Raw genomic sequence first — 18299 nt, 5'->3', positions numbered from 1 at the left:
TTTAAATCCTTTACACTGTCAGATTACGGTAAGGAACAGGAACAGTCAAAACATTCTTGACTTCAGCCATTTGCGTCGCTTTTAGTCAGTTTGTTCTTTCTATTTTCCTTTTCCCCCGTAGAATCAAACACCACAGTAAAAGGTCTGCTTCGCGAGATCAAACTTGAGCTGAGTAAACTGGGGCATGGGACTAAATGTTCAAAAGGTATGTAAAATAACCTGACTACTCTTTGTAACACAATCTCGGTACAGTGCGGGCCACTTTCTCCTTATTTTCTTTGTTTTTCAGTTTGCAAGAGCTGCTCTGAACTCTACAAAGCTGGTAAACGAACCAGCGGTGTTTACACGATCAACCCCGACAATGGCGGTGCCTTTGATGTGCACTGTGACCAAACAACAGCCGGTGGGGGGTGGACTGTGTTTCAAAAGAGATTGGACGGCTCGGTTGATTTCTACGGCGTTTGGGACAACTACAAACGAGGCTTTGGAAATCTCAATGGGGAATTTTGGCTCGGACTCGACAAGATTCATCGCCTGACAAAAGAAAGAAGCAAGCTTCGAGTGGATCTTGAAGACTTCAGTGGCAATACAGTATATGCTGAGTACAGTTCCTTTGGTGTTGGTGATGAGGGAAGCAAATACAAGCTGAGTATTGGTTCATACTCTGGTAAGAATACTATAATAATTGGATGATCAGATAGAAGGCTATATTCTAATAGCGTTATTTGGAAGTTTTGTATAAAATTATATATATTTATGAGAACGTTCATTAATTCAACATATTCGCTTTGTAGGAAAACTTTTAACTCTTAACAGATACAAGAACTAAAGATAGCAAGGTTCCGTACATGAAAAATTGATCATAGAAAGTATTCTAAGAAAGACTGCGTGTTGTAATGTACCTCGAAATAAGAATTAGCATATCAGATAATTTTATCATCTTTTGAACTGCGGATGAAAAACGTTTAGCAGTTTCAAAAGGGAAGTCTCAAAAACTTCAGGCTTGAACGGGATTCGAACCCATGAGCTGTTCGATGCAAGTGCAACTAAGCTACCTAGGCGTGAATGAGGAGCTGGTCTTTTTATGACGTAACGTTTGTGAAAAATCAGTGGGGGAAAATAAATCAATGTAAAATATAGGAAAAATCTGGTTTATTTAATCGCTAGCTAATTGTCGATTAAAGGTTTAAAGACCACTTATATGCTGCAACATTTTATTCTGCCATACGCTTCTTCTCTTTTGTATTTTTGCAGGAACTGCAGGTGACTCGCTTTCTTCTGAACATCGTGGCATGGCGTTCAGCACCAAAGATCGAGACAACGACAGAAATGGCGGGAATTGTGCCACGGCATACAAGGGAGCCTGGTGGCACAATAGTTGTCACCACTCCAACCTGAACGGCCGCTATCTTAAGGGCAAACCCTCTTCCTCTTCTTATGCTAAGGGTGTTATCTGGTATCACTGGAAGGGTTATAACTACTCTCTTAAACGAGCTGAAATGAAAATCAAACCAGTTAATGCTTAAAACTAAGCAACCTTGCAGGTTTTGTGTTGGTTTTGTTGTACTCAGTTGGACACAACATTAACCTCGGGTTATTACCAAATGGGATTAAAATCTAAAATCAAACCAGTTTTTTTTAAACGCAACGTTCCTTGTTTAGTTGATGTGGGATGTTAATTGTTTTCCTGAACAAATGTAACAGTTCCAAGGAGACGTTAATAAAAGGTTTTGGTATTTTATTTACCATGCTTGTTACTCAATCCTGCTTTCAGTCCTTAAACCGTGTAAATTGCTTACATCCTTAAATTACCGGTCGAATACACTTGTTTCGAGGTGTGCTAAAACGATGGTTCATTTATGTCGACAGATGCAGAATGTTTTTACCACCGGTTCAAATTATTTGAAAAACCGGCTGATGCATTGTTAGAATACATGGGAAGATGGAACCAGTTAACAGAGTTATGCATAAAAGAGCCCACAAACTTCATCTCCCAAAGCCGGTGAACATTGATAAGCACTGCTTTCAGGCAGAAAAGAGGACACAAAGGGCAACTAGCAACTCACATGTATTTATACTGTACAGTCGAAGACAAGATGGCGGGTCTTACAACGTTGACCAACGCGCATGCGTTGCGTCTCGCGTTTTACGTATATATTGGTATCTCGCGGGCTCATAATGATGCCAATTATATCAACAGCCGGAGTAAATTTGTCCCATCACAGGTCACCAAAGCGTATGTGACACAGCTCACCATACATAAGAGTTTGTATGGCGTAAAAATTAAATCGAAATTTAGATAACAATCACAGTTCCCTCAAAAACCCACAAAAAAATATAATAAAGTCTGAAAAAGCTTACCCGGCGTCTTTTGCTGTGTTCCCAATGCTTCTCAGCGCTTCCAAACGCCGTTTTGAGCGGTTTATCTCCCAACGGCTGATCCACGTGCATAACTGTATTATGTTAATGGCAAGGCTGGAAACTACAAGTCGAATTTAAATGAAATTTGGCCCGTCAATTGTAGCCTGTGTACAGCTGAGGAGAGTACTTCAAAAACCTCTCCAAAGTTTGCTTGAAACTTAAGCACTCGCTTACCTGCCTCACCATGTGCAAGAAGAATAATGTGCGGTCCGTATTTTCGGAGAAGTTAATTTATTGAGACCAGGCCTTCGCTGAAAACAAAGTTCATTTCAAATCTGGTGCCATTTTTGCCGCCGACCGAGCCGTGTCCCTGGAATGTTGTTACAAACTCACGGTCAAACCTAGGCACAAGTACAAAAATGTGCCCAGCAGAGGAAATCCACGGGAAGCCTTTGGCACGCAACGAGCGAGAGCTTGCAACAATGTCCAATACTTCCCGCTGCTCCCTGCTGTCCTAGCTGTCAGAATTCGGCCAATCAGCGGAAACCGGAAACGATAAAAAAACGTAAACAAACACGTGAAAGGTACAATGTTATCAGATACACTTCGAAAGTCGGGAATCCTTGCTGACAAAAGCTATAGCTTCTTTGATCGAGTATGCCTACCGTGTGCCACAAAAACCAGAACATTTAGTGATAGATTTAACTTTATTGTGAGCTCACTAAAAGCTGATTGCCCAAAAGGTCGAGGTCCCAGATGTCGTCCCAAGGGTTAAGCGAACCTTACCAACTTCAGTGTCAACGCCACAAAAACTACTGGACAGAAAAAGTGTCGAAAACTGGAGACAGTCCGGCCAGGGAAAAAAGAAGCAGTGCAAGGAAACCGGTAGGATCTCAATTTTGCAGCCTGGTCTCCGAGAATGAGGACGCAATTTTCAATATTGACAATACTATAGGGCCATTTATACGGGAAAAAATAAGACGCCAACTGTACCGTTTAAAAATCTCTTCCTGCATAAGACGCTAAAATCACGTATAAACGACCCGCGTCTTATTTTTGATACCGCCTCGTTTACAAGCGACGTTACCGTTAGCAACCATGCTAATCAGCAACGATTTGCAACAACTTTTCACCTGTACCAATTGCGAAAAGTGTACAAAAGTGACAACAGATGTAACTTACACCGGCACTTGTAACACAATTGTCCAGCTCCTCGGCAATTGCCCACTCTTTGCAAATAAACAGAAACTCCTTCTCTTCTGTAGTAGACCACGTATTTCTTTTTGCTGCCAATGTTGCTGGTGTTTTTGAACACTGCGAAGCCATTTTGCCGAGCTGAGAGCGGTCAGTGACGCGTCATTCGCTTTTACACAAGCGCAAGCGCAATTGTAGGTCACGTCTTATTTAAGACGCGTGTACCATTTATACGAGGAAGTTCACGTCTTATTTAAGACGCGACCAAGACAAGAACAGCTCAGGCTCCTGTTCCAGAGTTAGACGTGTCTTATTTTAGTCGCATCTAAAATAAGACACGAACGCTTATTTTGTGCCGTATATATCGATCGTCTTATTTAAGACGCGTCTTATTTTCTCCCGCATAAATGGCTTATGGTTTCATTCAACCCGTGTCAAATTTGTGATGTTGTGGCCGAGTAACAAACCAGACGTGAGAGTGCCAGATCAAAAGGAAACCATTGCGCTTCTAAAAAACCGGCATTGCCCTAAAAAACTGGCAATTCGTTGGTAACGCCGTACCGAATAGACTGTTCACAGTCCCCCTATTTTTCCGTGGGATTCTCGAGACCGGTACGCTTCGATGGAACCGCCGCCATCTTGGTTTGTAAAAGCGAGCGCGATCTGGGTAGAGTGTCTAACTACCGATGGAAGCGGTTCACAGTCCCCCTATTTTTCCGTGGGATTCTCGAGACCGGTACGCTTCGATGGAACCGCCGCCATCTTGGTTTGTAAAATGGGTAGAGTGTCTAAACTACCGATGGAAGTGGTTCACAGTCCCCCTATTTTTCCGTGGGATTCTCGAGACCGGTACGCTTCGATGGAACCGCCGCCATCTTGGTTTGTAAAAGCGAGCGCGATCTGGGGAGAGTGTCTAAACTACCGAGGGGAGCGGGAGTGGGTGTTAGTATAGTGAGGGAGGGAAAGCGAAAAAATAGAGGGACTGTAACAGCTTCTCACCGTCTCGCTTTCAAAAGGCCCGTTGCACCAGCAACGGCAACACCTCATTGGTCAATTAGACAATAGTAGTTCTGAAGCATTGACAGCATGACTGACGTATCTTTCACAGCCAGTTCTAAAAGTGGATTCGGCTGGCGTGTAATGTTGTGAATATCGTGGGGAATGTTTTGATTTTAATCGTTTGTCTCGTCGGCTTGGAGGCCACGAAATGATAGTTCTCAAACATCCTCATCGCCGCTCGCATCTTCCAACAAAACGTTCAGTGTAAATTCGTCTCGGTACGGGTCGATACGGTGGACGTTACTGGTTCAGAACGGTTGAAAATCAGTGGACGTTTGGCAGGCGGCAGACTGCAGTTTTCCGTCTCTTTGGACTGCTTTGAAGTAGATGGCGAACTGTAGGGACGACTTTTTTAAACAATTCTCTGGGGCAAAACAACACACACAAAGCGCTTGAAAGGTTGCTGATCTTGGCTTTCGTCGCAAGCGCTTTTGCAAACACGTGAAGATTTCCCATCTTGTGGATCCACTTCAACTCCAAGATGTGCTTTTAAAAGATCGGCTAGAGGAATGCTGGCAACTCCAGCTCTTTCCGGGATCTTAAATAAATTTTCTGTGGAAATGTACTTGCTTTTCTTCACGAAATCGCCGACTGCTATTTTAAAATAAATGTTACAAATGCGGCATGTATCTGAAGGTTTCGCTGTTAGCTTCACTGCTTGTTTTCCGCTTGTACTGAAATTCACTTTGCAAATAGCTGATGCACAGTACTGTATTTTCATGCTTATCCTCACTCGAAAGACTTTCGCAACTGTACTTTGTTTCGAAATGGTACAGAAACTGTACTGTAACAAGGAGTATCATATTTCCTTCAATTTGACATGTTTATCTCTGGGGAGCATATTTTTTAGTTGATTCAATTAGTCAAGGCGACAAAGTTTCGGCACGCCCCTCGAAAACGAGATAGTGAGAAGCTGTTACAGTCTCCCTATTTTTCCCACAGCCTTTCAACCCCGCTCCCCTCCCCTCGGTAGTTTAGACACTCTCCCCAGATCGCGCTCGTTTTTACAAACCAAGGTGGCGGCGGCTCCATCGAAGCGTACCGGTCTCAAGAATCCCACGGAAAAATAGGGGGACTGTGAACAGTCTACGTACCGAAGTACTTGGAATTGAGGCTAATTTGTGGCGTAACTAAAAGATGTCCATATTTTTTTTTCGGCTAAGCCAAACGCCAAACAAAAGCTTTAATCGGGCCGACCTTGACTCTCCATCTGAAATATCTGCAATGGAAGCGGCAGACATTCCCATTCTTCTGCGATCTAGTAATCAATGGGCAAATAACCAACATTGTCTGATGTTGATTCCTTTCTGTTTCAATTGCTGCGGCGGCAGCAAATGGTAGAAATATCAAACTTGCGCCAAATTTCGTTCCCAGGGTCTCTCCTCTTCGTCCCTGGGACGTGAAGAGGAGAGACCTTGGGGACGAGGTTGACTTGTGCCAAATCTCGTAGGTAAAACTGCAAGAACATCGCTACTTTGAAGTAAAGCATTGGCAGCTTGACGTTTTTCGGGTCTTAATTCCAGAGAAATTCTCGCATCCTTCACGAATAGAAACTCCGCTTGCCACCATTTTGTATTGTCAACACGATGCACGCGAAGAGTAATGACGTAAGCACCAAATTCAATATCCTCCTTTTCCTTCCCTCCCCCTCCCCGTTGGGATCAGTCTGCCGTTAATATTTTCTATTTCTGATTGAAAATGGCGACCTACCAAAATCGTCACTTTGCTTCCCCGTCCATTTAGGGGTGAGTATTTGACTTTGCCTCCGTCAGGGTCAAGTAAAAATATTGAAAATGGAATCAGCATGCAAGAAAACCTACTTTGGGCTAGTTTTTGTGCCTCCCGTGGGACCAGAGTCATAGAACTGTCCCTGAGGGGGGTAGGGTAGGCCCGCCAAGAAAGTGCAGTTTTGGTTAGGTCGCCAATTTCAAACAAAACTGTGTCTTAACCAAGTTTTTTTGGACACTCTTTCGAACGGCAACATTCCTGATTGAAAATAGGGACCTACCAAAATCGTCACTTTGCTTCCACGTTCATATAGGGGTGAGTATTTGACTTTGCCTTCGTCAGGGTCAAGTAAAAACATTGAAAATGGAATCAGCATGCAAAAAAACCTACTTTGGGCTAGTTCTTGTGCCTCCCGTGGGACCAGAGTCATAGAAATGTCCCTGAGGGGGGTAGGGTCGGCCTGCCAAGAAAGTGCACTTTTGGTTATGTCGCCAATTTCGAACAAAAAGGTGTCCCAAGCAAGTATTTTTGGACGCTCTTTCGAACGGCAACATTCCTGATTGAAAATGGCGACCTACCAAAATCGTCACTTTGCTTTCCCGTCCATATAGGGGTAAGTATTGACTTTGCCTTCGTCAGGGTAAAGTAAAAACATTGAAAATGAAATCAGCATGGAAGAAAACCTACTTTGGGCTAGTTTTTGTGCCTCCCGTGGGACCAGAGTCATAGAACTGTTCCTGAAAAGGGTAGGGTAGTCCCGCCAAGAAAGTGCACTTTTGGTTAGGTCACCAATTTGAAACAAAAATGTGTCCCAACCAAGTTTTTTTTGACGCTCTTTCGAACGGCAACATTCCTGATAGAAACTGGCGACCTACCAAACTCGTCACTTTTCTTCCCCGTCCATATAGGGGTGACTATTTGACTTTGCCTTCGTCGGGGTCAAGTAAAAACATTGAAAATGGAATCAGCATGCAAGAAAACCTACTTTGGACTAGTTTTTGTGCCTCCCGTGGGACCAGAGTCATAGAACTGTCCCTGAAGGGGGTAGGGTAGGCCCGCCAAGAAAGTGCACTTTTGGTTAGGTCGCCAATTTTAAACAAAAATGTGTCCCAACCAATTTTTTTTTGGACGTTTTTCGAACGGCAACATTCCTGATTGAAAATGGCGACCTACCAAACTCGTCACTTTTCTTCCCCGTCCATATAGGGGTGACTATTTGACTTTGCCTTTAGCAGGGTCAAGTAAAACATTGAAAATGGAATCAGCATGCAAGAAAACCTACTTTGGGCTAGTTTTTGTGCCTCCCATGGGACCAGAGTCATAGAACTGTCCCTAAAAAGGGTAGGGTAAGCCCGCCAAGAAAGTGCAGTTTTGGTTAGGTCGCCAATTTCAAACAAAAATGTGTCCCAACCAATTATTTTTGGACGCTCTTTCGAACGGCAACATTCCTGATTGAAAATGGCGACCTACCAAAATCGTCACTTTGCTTCTTCGTCCATATAAGGGTGAGTATTTGACTTTGCCTTCGTCGGGGTCAAATAAAAACATTGAAAATGGAATCAGCATGCAAGAAAACCTACTTTGGACTAGTTTTTGTGCCTCCCGTGGGACCAGAGTCATAGAACTGTCCCTGAAGGGGGTAGGGTAGGCCCGCCAAGAAAGTGCACTTTTGGTTAGGTCGCCAATTTTAAACAAAAATGTGTCCCAACCAATTTTTTTTTGGACGTTTTTCGAACGGCAACATTCCTGATTGAAAATGGCGACCTACCACAAATCCGCACTTTGCTTCCCCGTCCATATTGGGGTGAGTATTTGACTTTGCCTTCGTCATTCGTCAAATAAAAACATTGTAAAAGTAATCAGCATGGAAGAAAACCTACTTTGGGCTAGTTTTTGTGCCTCCCGTGGGACCAGAGTCATAGAACTGTCACTGAAGGAGGTAGGGTAGGCCCGCCAAGAAAGTGCACTTTGGTTAGGTCGCCAATTTCAAACAAAAATGTGTCCCAACCAAGTTTTTTTGGACGCTCTTTCGAGCGGCAACATTCCTGATTGAAAATGGCGACGTACCAAAATCGTCACTTTGCTTCTTCGTCCATATAAGGGTGAGTATTTGACTTTGCCTTCGTCAGGGTCAAGTAAAAACATTGAAAATGGAATCTGCATGCAATTAAACCTACTTTGGGCTAGTTTTTGTGCCTCCCGTAGGACCAGAGTCATAGAACTGTCCCTGAGGGTGGTAGGGTAGTCCCGCCAAGAAAGTGCACTTTTGGTGAGGTCGCCAATGTTAAACAAAAATGTGTCCAAACCAATTTTTTTTGGACGCTCTTTCGAACGGCAACATTCCTTATTGAAAATGGCGACCTACCAAAATGGTCACTTTGCTTCCCCGTCGATATAGGGGTGACTATTTGACTTTGCCTTTAGCAGGGTCAAGTAAAAACATTGAAAATGGAATCAGCATGCAAGAAAACCTACTTTGGGCTAGTTTTTGTGCCTCCCGTGGGACCAGAGTCATAGAACTGTCCCTGAAGGGGGTAGGGTAAGCCCGCCAAGAAAGTGCAGTTTTGGTTAGGTCGCCAATTTCAAACAAAAATGTGTCCCAACCAAGTTTTCTTGGACGCTCTTTCGAACGGCAACATTCCTGATAGAAAATGGCGACCTACCAAAATCGAACCAAACAAAAATGTGTCCTAACCAAGTTTTTTTGGACGCTCTTTCGAACGGCAACATTCCTGATTAAAAATGGCGACCTACTAAAATCCGCACTTTGCTTCTCCGTCCATATTGGGGTGAGTATTTGACTTTGCCTTCGTCAGGGTCAAATAAAAACATTGAAAATGGAATCGGCATGATAGAAAACCTACTTTGGGCTAGTTTTTGTCCCTCCCGTGGGACTAGAGTCATTGAACTGTCCCTGAGGGGGGGTAGGGTAGTCCCGCCAAGAAAATGCACTTTTGGTTAGGTCGCCGATTTGAAACAAAATTGTGTCCCAACAAAGTTTTTTTGGACGCTCTTTCGAATGGCAACATTCCTGATTGAAAATGGCGACCTACCAAAATCGTCACTCTGCTTCCCCGTCCATATAGGGCTGAGTATTTGACTTTTCCTTCGTCAGGTACAAGTAAAAACATCAAAAATTGAATCAGCATGCAAGGAAACCTACTTTGGGCTATTTTTTGTGCCTCACGTGGGACCAGAGTCATAGAACTGTTCCTGAGGGGGGTAGGGTAGGCCCACTAAGAAAACGCATTTTTGGTTAGGTCGCCAATTTCAAACAAAAATGTGTCCCAACCAAGTTTTTTTGGACGCTCTTTCGAACGGCAACATTCCTTATTGACAATAGCGACTTACCAAAATCGTCACTTTCGAAGACTTGCGCACGTTATCAACGCGATCAGAATACGACGCAATGCGCGGGCAAAGGACTACGGACCACGGACCGGGTATAAAAGAGGTACTAAGGTAAGTGTATAATAGGAGGAGTACGTACTACGCACTAGTCTTAAAGGAGCGAGAACTGGAAGTCTGAAAATCATATCTTTCTTGTATTCATTTTCAATAAGTTTAAGATGTATAAAATCAAGTTTCGGTAGTTGTTTTTGTCCCTTCGTGATTGCTGTTTTTGAGAAACAAAAAATGGACTGGGAATAAAATAGTGAGGATCGACAGTGCAAACATAAAATCTTGCTTTATCTCAGCGAAACAGCTGAATTTTTAATACGCGCTGAAGAGAGCCCGGCATTTTAGATTTTTAGCATTCATCTCAGGGTTCGATTTGGTGAAAACTTGCTCTTGCATGATCATTGATCGTGATCAACCAATGAGCCCATGTGCACAATCATGTAGATGTCGTGCGTGCATGCAGTAGACGTTGCGTGTATACAGTGTCACTAAGATACCCGTGTTTCTGTTGTTGACATTCGACAAAGGTAAATATATGCCCTACAGCCAATGTGGACTGTAGGGCATGCAGTCAGTCCGTAGTCCGTAGTCCATAGTCCTCCTATACCGTTAGCACTACCTCTTTTATACCCAGTCCGTGGTCCACAGTTCTTCGTCTGCGACTCACGTTTTATACTGACTGCGTTGTTAACGTTGCAATTTTTTTCTAAAAATACTATTGATACCGAAGTGACCAAGATTTTGGGGGTATAGATATATATAGTAGGATGCCGTATAGAGAAACGAAAACTTTCAGCGAACCTAAAACCCACTGGAATCGTACCAAAATTGGCAAAATATGGCACACAAACACTGGCAACATATCAGGGAGAAAAGGTAAGCCATTTTTGTTCAATTCAGGCCCTTTACTTTTCGACTCCAAAACACGTTTGTAAATTCCAATACAAACCCTTATAATTTACGCCATAGTGTAACACTCATCGCGACATGACAAGGTAGACACTGCGTGTACACAGTGTCACTGAGATACCCGTGTTTCTCTTGTTGACATTCAACAAAGATAAATGCATGCCCTACAGCCAATGTGGACTGTAGGTATTAACTGAGTTATTTTTTTGGTTAAACAGAAATTGACACACAGGTTTTGAAGTGTGTATTCGTGCATGTGTGATATTTCATACCAGTAATTACGTTAAAGTATGGCGTGCCGGCTGACATTGTTTTTCAGTCGCTTGCGAAGGTACAGTATCAAACAACACGAACAGAGAGTTTTGTTTTTGTTTTTGTTTTTTTTAACTGACCCGCTTCTGAGTGATCATTATTTGGAAGCCACTGAAAAAGGTTGGACTGGCTATTTGAAAAGAATTCCACTAAACAAACTTGATTTTATTAAAAATTTTCGCTTTGACCGACTCCATGTCTAACTTTCTTACCTCATTTGACAAGCGTGTATTTTTTAAACGTGATTCCAGTGTCCTGTGAACGTTTTATTTTTTATCAAAACCGCTTATTTGCCAGCAAATAAAGGTCTTTATTCTAGTTGTTGTAAATGGCAATTTCGCAGCACAAGTTGGTTTCTGGGCATTATATTATTTAAAATATGTCGACAGGTATTGACGTGACGCAGGTAACGCAATAGCGAGTGTCAGTTTGGCACTATTAATTTTTAAATGCATGCCCTACGGCCAATGTGGACTATAGGTATAAACTAAGTTATTATTTTGTTAAACGGAAATTGGCACACAGGTTGTGAAGCGTGTATCTGTGCATGTGTGTTTGTGGGCATCTTTTAAGACATATCGACAGCTATTGACGTGACGCAGGTAACGCAATAGCGAGTATCAGTTTGACACTATAATTTAATTCGACAATTATTTGTTGAAATCGGATAATTAAAGGTTGTTTTGACTCCTTTGATATGGAGTGTTTCGGTCAAATAGTCTCTTTGCGAAACTTTCCCAATCAGATTCCTTTGCAGAAAGATTTATTGGGAGATTTGCATTATGCAAATTTCCCACCAGAATTTGGCGAATGTTTTCTTTCCCGATGGCGCGCATTTTTTTGTCCAGACCTTTTCTACCACGTTATTAAACAAGAAAACGAAACAGGCAAATGCAATATGAGGTAAAATGACCATTTGAAAATAGCCTGGGTCAATGTTTTCACCGAGTCGCCACAACAGCTTTTTCTCAACAGTTGCGAATTATGCAAATTTGTTAACGAAGCCTCGCTAACTTTGGTTTTCGTCAGCGCGTGCATTGATTGCCCAGATTTTTTATTTCATATTATCAAAGACGAAGACCCAAACTTTATCACAATGTTCCTCTCGAGTCGATACTTGACATACCAAGATGCATTTTAAACCTTCAATCTTACTCAATTTTCACCTCATCGCGAAGTCCTCAAAATGTCAATTTTTCAAAGAGCCATAAACCCTCCAAAGTTCTACAAAAGTTTACATAGGTCCCATTGATAGAAAGTAGGTGAGTTATGCTCTTATTCAAAGCCGACCTCGTTTTGTAGCGTTGCGTACTGTTTCAACACAAGCGTACTGAACTTGGCTAATTTTGGGTAAGATTTTCGCATAATTAATGAGGCAAAACCCGTAATTTCGTTTTCTCCAAAATTCTCGAAAACTATAAATTTCCAGAACATTCAAATAATATTTTCGAAGATAGTTCCCCAAAAGTAAACTTCAGGCAAATTATCAGGAGTTTCGATTTTTCAAGCTTGGCCAGCGATTCTCGAAAGTTACAGTCAGGCACTCTTAAGTATACATAGATCTTTTTGTGTTTAAAGTTTCGTAGGTTTCTTTGGTAATTAGAACAATAATACGAAAGCAGAGTTTGCGCGAGCAATTAGTTTAATTTTCATTCATTTATAGTTGGATTGTATTTGAAATTATATAATTTCTCTTTAACCTTTTTAAGTTTTCGGATGAGGCAAGGTTTGGTGTATCAGAAAAATTGTAAACTGCGGCAGTTAATCCCACGGCAGAGTCCTCAATAAATGAGCAAAAGCTATCGTTGTTGCTAATTTTCATTAGGGATTTTACGAAACCACGAAGGCAACGCCACCGGAAGCGTCACTTGGAAATATAATTTCGTGTTACTTGTAGTACTTCGCGATTAGTGCAATTTGTTCAACTTGTACAAATTTTGGTCGAACTTTCCAGCATTAGTATAAATCTATTAGCGGTTTATCACGAATGCTGTTCTCTAATTGGCTACGCCACTAAGTATCTATTCTGTTTCTAGATAGTAAGTAGAGTGAGTAGCCTAGCAGTGCAAGCGTGGTGTGACTTATTTATATCATTAATCAATTAAAACGTGAAACTGTCTTGCTGTTGAACGACCAATATATTTATACTAAAACAATTAGATTATTAGACTGCAAGCAGTCCCTTTCTGGATAGTCGAGAGGTCGCGCGAAATAGCCGAGCGTGAAAAAACTGGAGCAAACGAGCGGAGGGGGGCTTGGGGAGAGGCGTGAAAAAGGGGAAAGGAAAAGAAATGGACTGCGTTCTTAGCTGTAACAGATGTGTTCAGGGTAACTCCGCCCACAATTCGTTAAACCCATTAAAAATCCAATTAACTGCATGACAGCTAATAAAGAACAACCCCGCATTGTTATTCAACCACCAGAATATAGGAGCGAGGAGGAAGAATCGCCGAGCTTGGGCATTGATCCAAGCTTCTCTGAAAAGCCAAAATCTCTAGAAGTTGTGGTGCATTTGAATTTTTCTTGGAGGCCCAGAGTTAAAGAAATCGACGACACAAACCGAAACTCCCGAAGTGTAATTAAGAACGTGGTGCAGGACAACTGGAATGCTGTTGTTAATATCATATGTAAGCATCCTGCGGTGAATTCTGCCGACAAAGCTTGTTCCGCAGATGCGAAAAATACATTGTACTAGTTGGCACCAATGTCTTTTAATAATTTTGGGATCTTGTCGAAGGCAACTACTTTTAAAGCAAAGTCATTTGACTGTAACTGGTCTTCGATAATACTGCGAAGCGGAACAACAACAACGATCGAAGCCGTGATGGCAAAGTTTTTCGCTATTTCAAAGCTTTGATATATAATGGATTTCCCGAAACCAGTGGGACGAACGGCCTTTACATCTTTTCCCGACAAGAGCGCTTCTACTGCTAGCTTCTGTCCCTCTTTGAGAACTAAGCCGCCGACTTGATCGCTTAAATTTACGAAGACATCGCTGCTACTCTCTTTCACGACTGAAACCATTTTACTGGTGATCTGAAGTGTGGACATCATACGTGTTAAGAAGTTAATTACACATCAAACTTGTTTGACAGCAGCTATTGTTTATGGACCATCCGTTGCTGTAGCGACGGGAAATTAGCAGGGACAGTTAGCAGCGCAGTCCCTTTCTTTTCCTTCTCTCCCCCAGTCTCTTCTCGTTTATTTCTTCTCGCTCGACTGTCTCGCTGCGCTGTGAGCGCACCATCTCGACTGACCAGTAAGGGACTGCTTGCAGTCTATTAGATTATTCGCCCTCGATTTCTATATGCGAGATAGTTGATTCGGACTTCGCCTTCAACAACTATAAATTGATAGAAATCTCGAGTTCATAATCAAATTGTTAAATAGAAGTGGTGCGAACGGCTTTCAAGTTAAGACAGAGAATTAATAAATGAATGCTCAAGTTATCCACGAAATCTTGAATTCCTTTCCCGAGTTTGACTTCACGGCCGCCAAACCTAATGACGAGAAGTCAACGTTACAAACCAATAGAAAAGGCCCCGCACTTGCGTTATAAATTTTGGGACATTTGTTTGCCGTACCAAAATTTATAACGCATTTTACGAAAATACTTATTCGTGCCAAGGACTTAAGAAAAACGGATGCCAGGTCCGTTGTTATGAAGAGTAGTGTAAAAGTCACGGCGATCACATCGGGGCACCGAAAACAACGATGTTGGGAAATGACTGTAAAATCTCCTTTCCTGGAACTGATATCTGATATTTAAATAGTTAAACCAAATGAGCACTGTTGAAATTCTCAATAATCTGACTTACGGCATGAATGTGCTGTGCAATATTATTTTTAAAGTTTACTCCGTCAAAAAATTGTTAACGTGTGGTTGCGCATGCACCTTCGTGGGGAATCAGACGCGCGCGCGAAGGGAGGGGAGCGTGGGGGTAAGGAAAAGCTACTCGCGCTCGCTCTCGAGAGTCCTTACCTTCTCCTTCTCCTCTCCAGGCTACAAAACTGCCGAGATTTAACACCCAGAGACTCAGGGAAAGATAGACTGTGAAGATGAAAATATTTTGCATGAAAAGAACGTATACTGTACAATAATTGAAAATGGGTATCGTCTATTTTTGTATTCAGATTCCGTGCGCGCCGTCATGAAGGAATTTTTTTTTACCTCAGGGTTTCTGTGGTTGCCAGTCTGTCGTTGCCTTGGAAACAGAACTCTTTCGGATGCAGTTACGTTTATTTGACAAAATGAAATCCAAGATCCTGGCACTTGACATTCAAATGTCCCTACAGCCTGTCACAGTTATCAAATTTGATAACTGGGACCAAAAAAACAAAAAGTCAGTTAGCCAATTACTCCTCTCCTCCAGGACGTTGCCTAATTCCCCCCGCCCCCCTGCACCGACAAAATATACGCCCCATTTCCCCCCAATTACACTCACCTCGCCTCCGGTCGTGGAGCTACTACAGGTATTATTTCCTGTGATAAGGCCAGTGAAGGCGTTGCCTACATGAAAAATATAGCGCGCGCGAGGTAGGGAGACACGCAAGGGGGAAAAGGAGCGCCAACCCGAGAGGCCCACCAAATTGATTTCCCCACCCCTGTCACCCCCTATTACTAGGCATCAAATTGCACGCAACGCCGTGAAACTGAAGTCATTTGTCAATCAAATGCGTTGTACCAGGCAACAATCGATGGTTTTTTTTTTTTGCTTATTCTGCATATTCCAAGCTTTACACAGATAGTTTAATCCTTTCCATAGCTTATTTATTTGTGGATAAATTAAATTTTGAAAGCTTTGATTTGGAGCCGCTAAGTTCTTTCCTAGCGCATGGGTATAATTAAATATGCGATTGTAAACTGGCTACCGCCCTTAGGCCATTCAACATGTTGAACGGCAAAATCGAAAACTGGGGCTCCCAACCACTCATTTCGGTGGATATTTGTTCGGAATGCCTTAATTGTCTCAGAGATTAGGATTAAGTTTTAAAGGAAATCCAAAGTTCTCTTCGGCTAAAAATTGGCAGCTTAAAATATCGTGACACTGGAAAACTAATATCTTTCATTTTTAAAGGAGCAAAAATGCGACAGCAGCTGGCAGTAGTAAATTTAAGGGATAACATTCCGTTTCTAAAACGTTCTTCAGACCAATCTGTACTAGCTTACAAAAATATGCCTTTAAAGGGGGGCAAAACGATCTAGGAGCACGGAAGACAACAGTTTTAAGTATTTTTCTTAAATGTTCCCGTTGGCTGCTTCTGAGTAAGGCAATTTGTCATAACACCAACAAGTCTAGCCATCTTTGAACATTTGTTGACAACAAACATTGAACATCGTTGAACTAATGTATATGTGTTGGCTTTAATTATATCAGGTAACTCTAAATTCAACCGACAGAAAAGATCCCGCATCAAATACAGTAAAAGATATAATCTCCTAATGCATCATTTTTTTAATTCTTGAATTACCAGTTAGTGAAGACAGTTATTGGCAGGGAAGCCCCAAAACAAATACGGGATATAATTAGGTTATGTAAATAACTGCAGGAGTAGAATACATAGATTATTCAGATCGTCTTTCTTTCTTTCTTTCTTTCTTTCTTTCTTTCTTTCTTTCTTTCTTTCTTTCTTTCTGTATTTCTCTTTTATTAATTTAGCCACGAAATATGTTTTTACAACGTTGAGCGCTAAAGGAGTACATGGGCCGAGTAGCCGAATACAATACTACGAAAAAATACAACAAAGGTACTGACTGATTCAAAACGTCCTGATACACTATACAGTTATGCGGGGAGAGTAAATTACATTTCTTTCACAAGTCACTGAGATGCCCGATGGACTAAAGTGATCGGAGAATTGAGGAGCTCCCATTCTTTGGTGAAATCGTCACTTTTGCTGTTTTTAAAGGTATAATAAATGTTTCGGCGTGTTGGCGTAACGTTAATATAAAGAAATGCCGAAAGTTCAGTGGTTCTTCTGACAGGAAACAGAAGATAGAGAAGATAAGGGACCGTTAATTTTTATATGGGATAGAGTGGGCAGGTGGGATTTGGGGGTGGGCCACGCGAAAAAAAAAAAAAAAAAAAAAAAAAAAAAAAAAAAAAAGGGGGGGGGGGGGGTGCCCAAAAACAAATTAAAGGAAAGCAGGGTAAAGAAGTAAACTGAGCCCTATTTTAAGCTTGCAGGATGTTTGTTTATGTCAAATATAAGAGTCTACGTAATAGGTCACGTCTTTACAAAGCTGTTCATTGCTGTCTCACTGCAGTTTAAAGAGCTATGGTATATTGCAGTGTTTTCATCCCCCTTGCTTTGTGGCCTCAACAAGGTATTACGTTCTTAGAGCTGACATGTACCTCCCTCGTTTTGTAGTTTATTTCGCATCCAACAAATATTTAAAACTAAGACAGTCGGCAACTGTCTCGTAAGTATCACGGATGCTACCAGCGATTTCTTTAGCAAGTGTCTCGTCAGTTGCCGCTATAAGGTATTCAACGATAAATCTGTTTCCACTTTTGTACTTATCGGGAGGATCGAACGCTCTTCTTTTTCTTTTCTTTTTTTTTTTATAACTTCTTACGGTATAAAATACTAGGTATATAATACTAGGTTATTTCTTAACGGGGTAAGGGAGACATGCCAAAAAATCCCTTTTGAGGGGGGGGGGGGGGGGTTCATTTGAGTAAAACTGGCTAGCTGAGGGGTCATACAATTTCCAAATAACACTCCTCCTCGTTCGTTCGTTCGTTCACTCTCTCTCTCTCTCTCTCTCTCTCTCTCTCTCTCTCTCTCTCTCTCTCTCTCTCACTCACGCACTCGCTCGCTCGGTCGCTCGCTTGCTCATTCATTCATTCATTCATTCATTCATTCATTCATTCATTCATTCATTCATTCATTCATTCATTCATTCACTCACTCACTCACTCACTCACTCATTCATTCATTCATTCATTCATTCATTCATTCATTCATTCATTCATTCATTCATTCATTCATTCATTCATAAATTCATTCATTCATTTATTCATTCATTCATTCATTCGTGGCACTTGTCTATAAATGACGTTCATGTTTCTTCGAAACGAGAAAAACATTTAGTCCCTTTTTATTTTGATGTTTAGTATCGTTAAAAACTTGTAAGCTGGCCACCTAGTTTTTTGCTTCTTAATTTGCACACTAGCGAATTTCCTTTGCGACAATTTTCTTTGAGCAGTTTTTCCGTCTTTGGTGAGTTTCTATTTTTCAAGTGTACATTAAAACATATAATATAACATATAGTAATATAACATCTAACATATAACATATAATATAACATATAGTTTAAACATATAGTT

The 18299-nt window shown here is 41.6% G+C and overlaps 2 protein-coding genes across 2 annotated transcripts in view; both read left to right on the top strand.

The window, feature by feature from the left end:
- The window catches only part of LOC146476088 (ryncolin-1-like), a 71501-nt gene extending 69975 nt beyond the window's left edge, over window positions 1-1526 (top strand). The window contains exons 2-4 of the mRNA XM_085115033.1: window positions 122-205; window positions 290-667; window positions 1255-1526. Of these exons, the coding sequence (XP_084971159.1) occupies window positions 122-205; window positions 290-667; window positions 1255-1526 (734 nt within the window). The remainder of the gene's footprint in view (window positions 1-121; window positions 206-289; window positions 668-1254) is intronic.
- The window catches only part of LOC146476083 (uncharacterized), a 90832-nt gene that overhangs the window by 43467 nt on the left and 29066 nt on the right, over window positions 1-18299 (top strand). The window lies entirely within an intron of this gene.

The sequence above is a fragment of the Pavona decussata genome, unplaced genomic scaffold, assembly GCF_977016875.1.
Source record: "Pavona decussata unplaced genomic scaffold, jaPavDecu1.1 SCAFFOLD_81, whole genome shotgun sequence".
NCBI lineage: Eukaryota > Metazoa > Cnidaria > Anthozoa > Scleractinia > Agariciidae > Pavona > Pavona decussata.
This window is presented reverse-complemented; position numbering and strand designations above follow the sequence as displayed.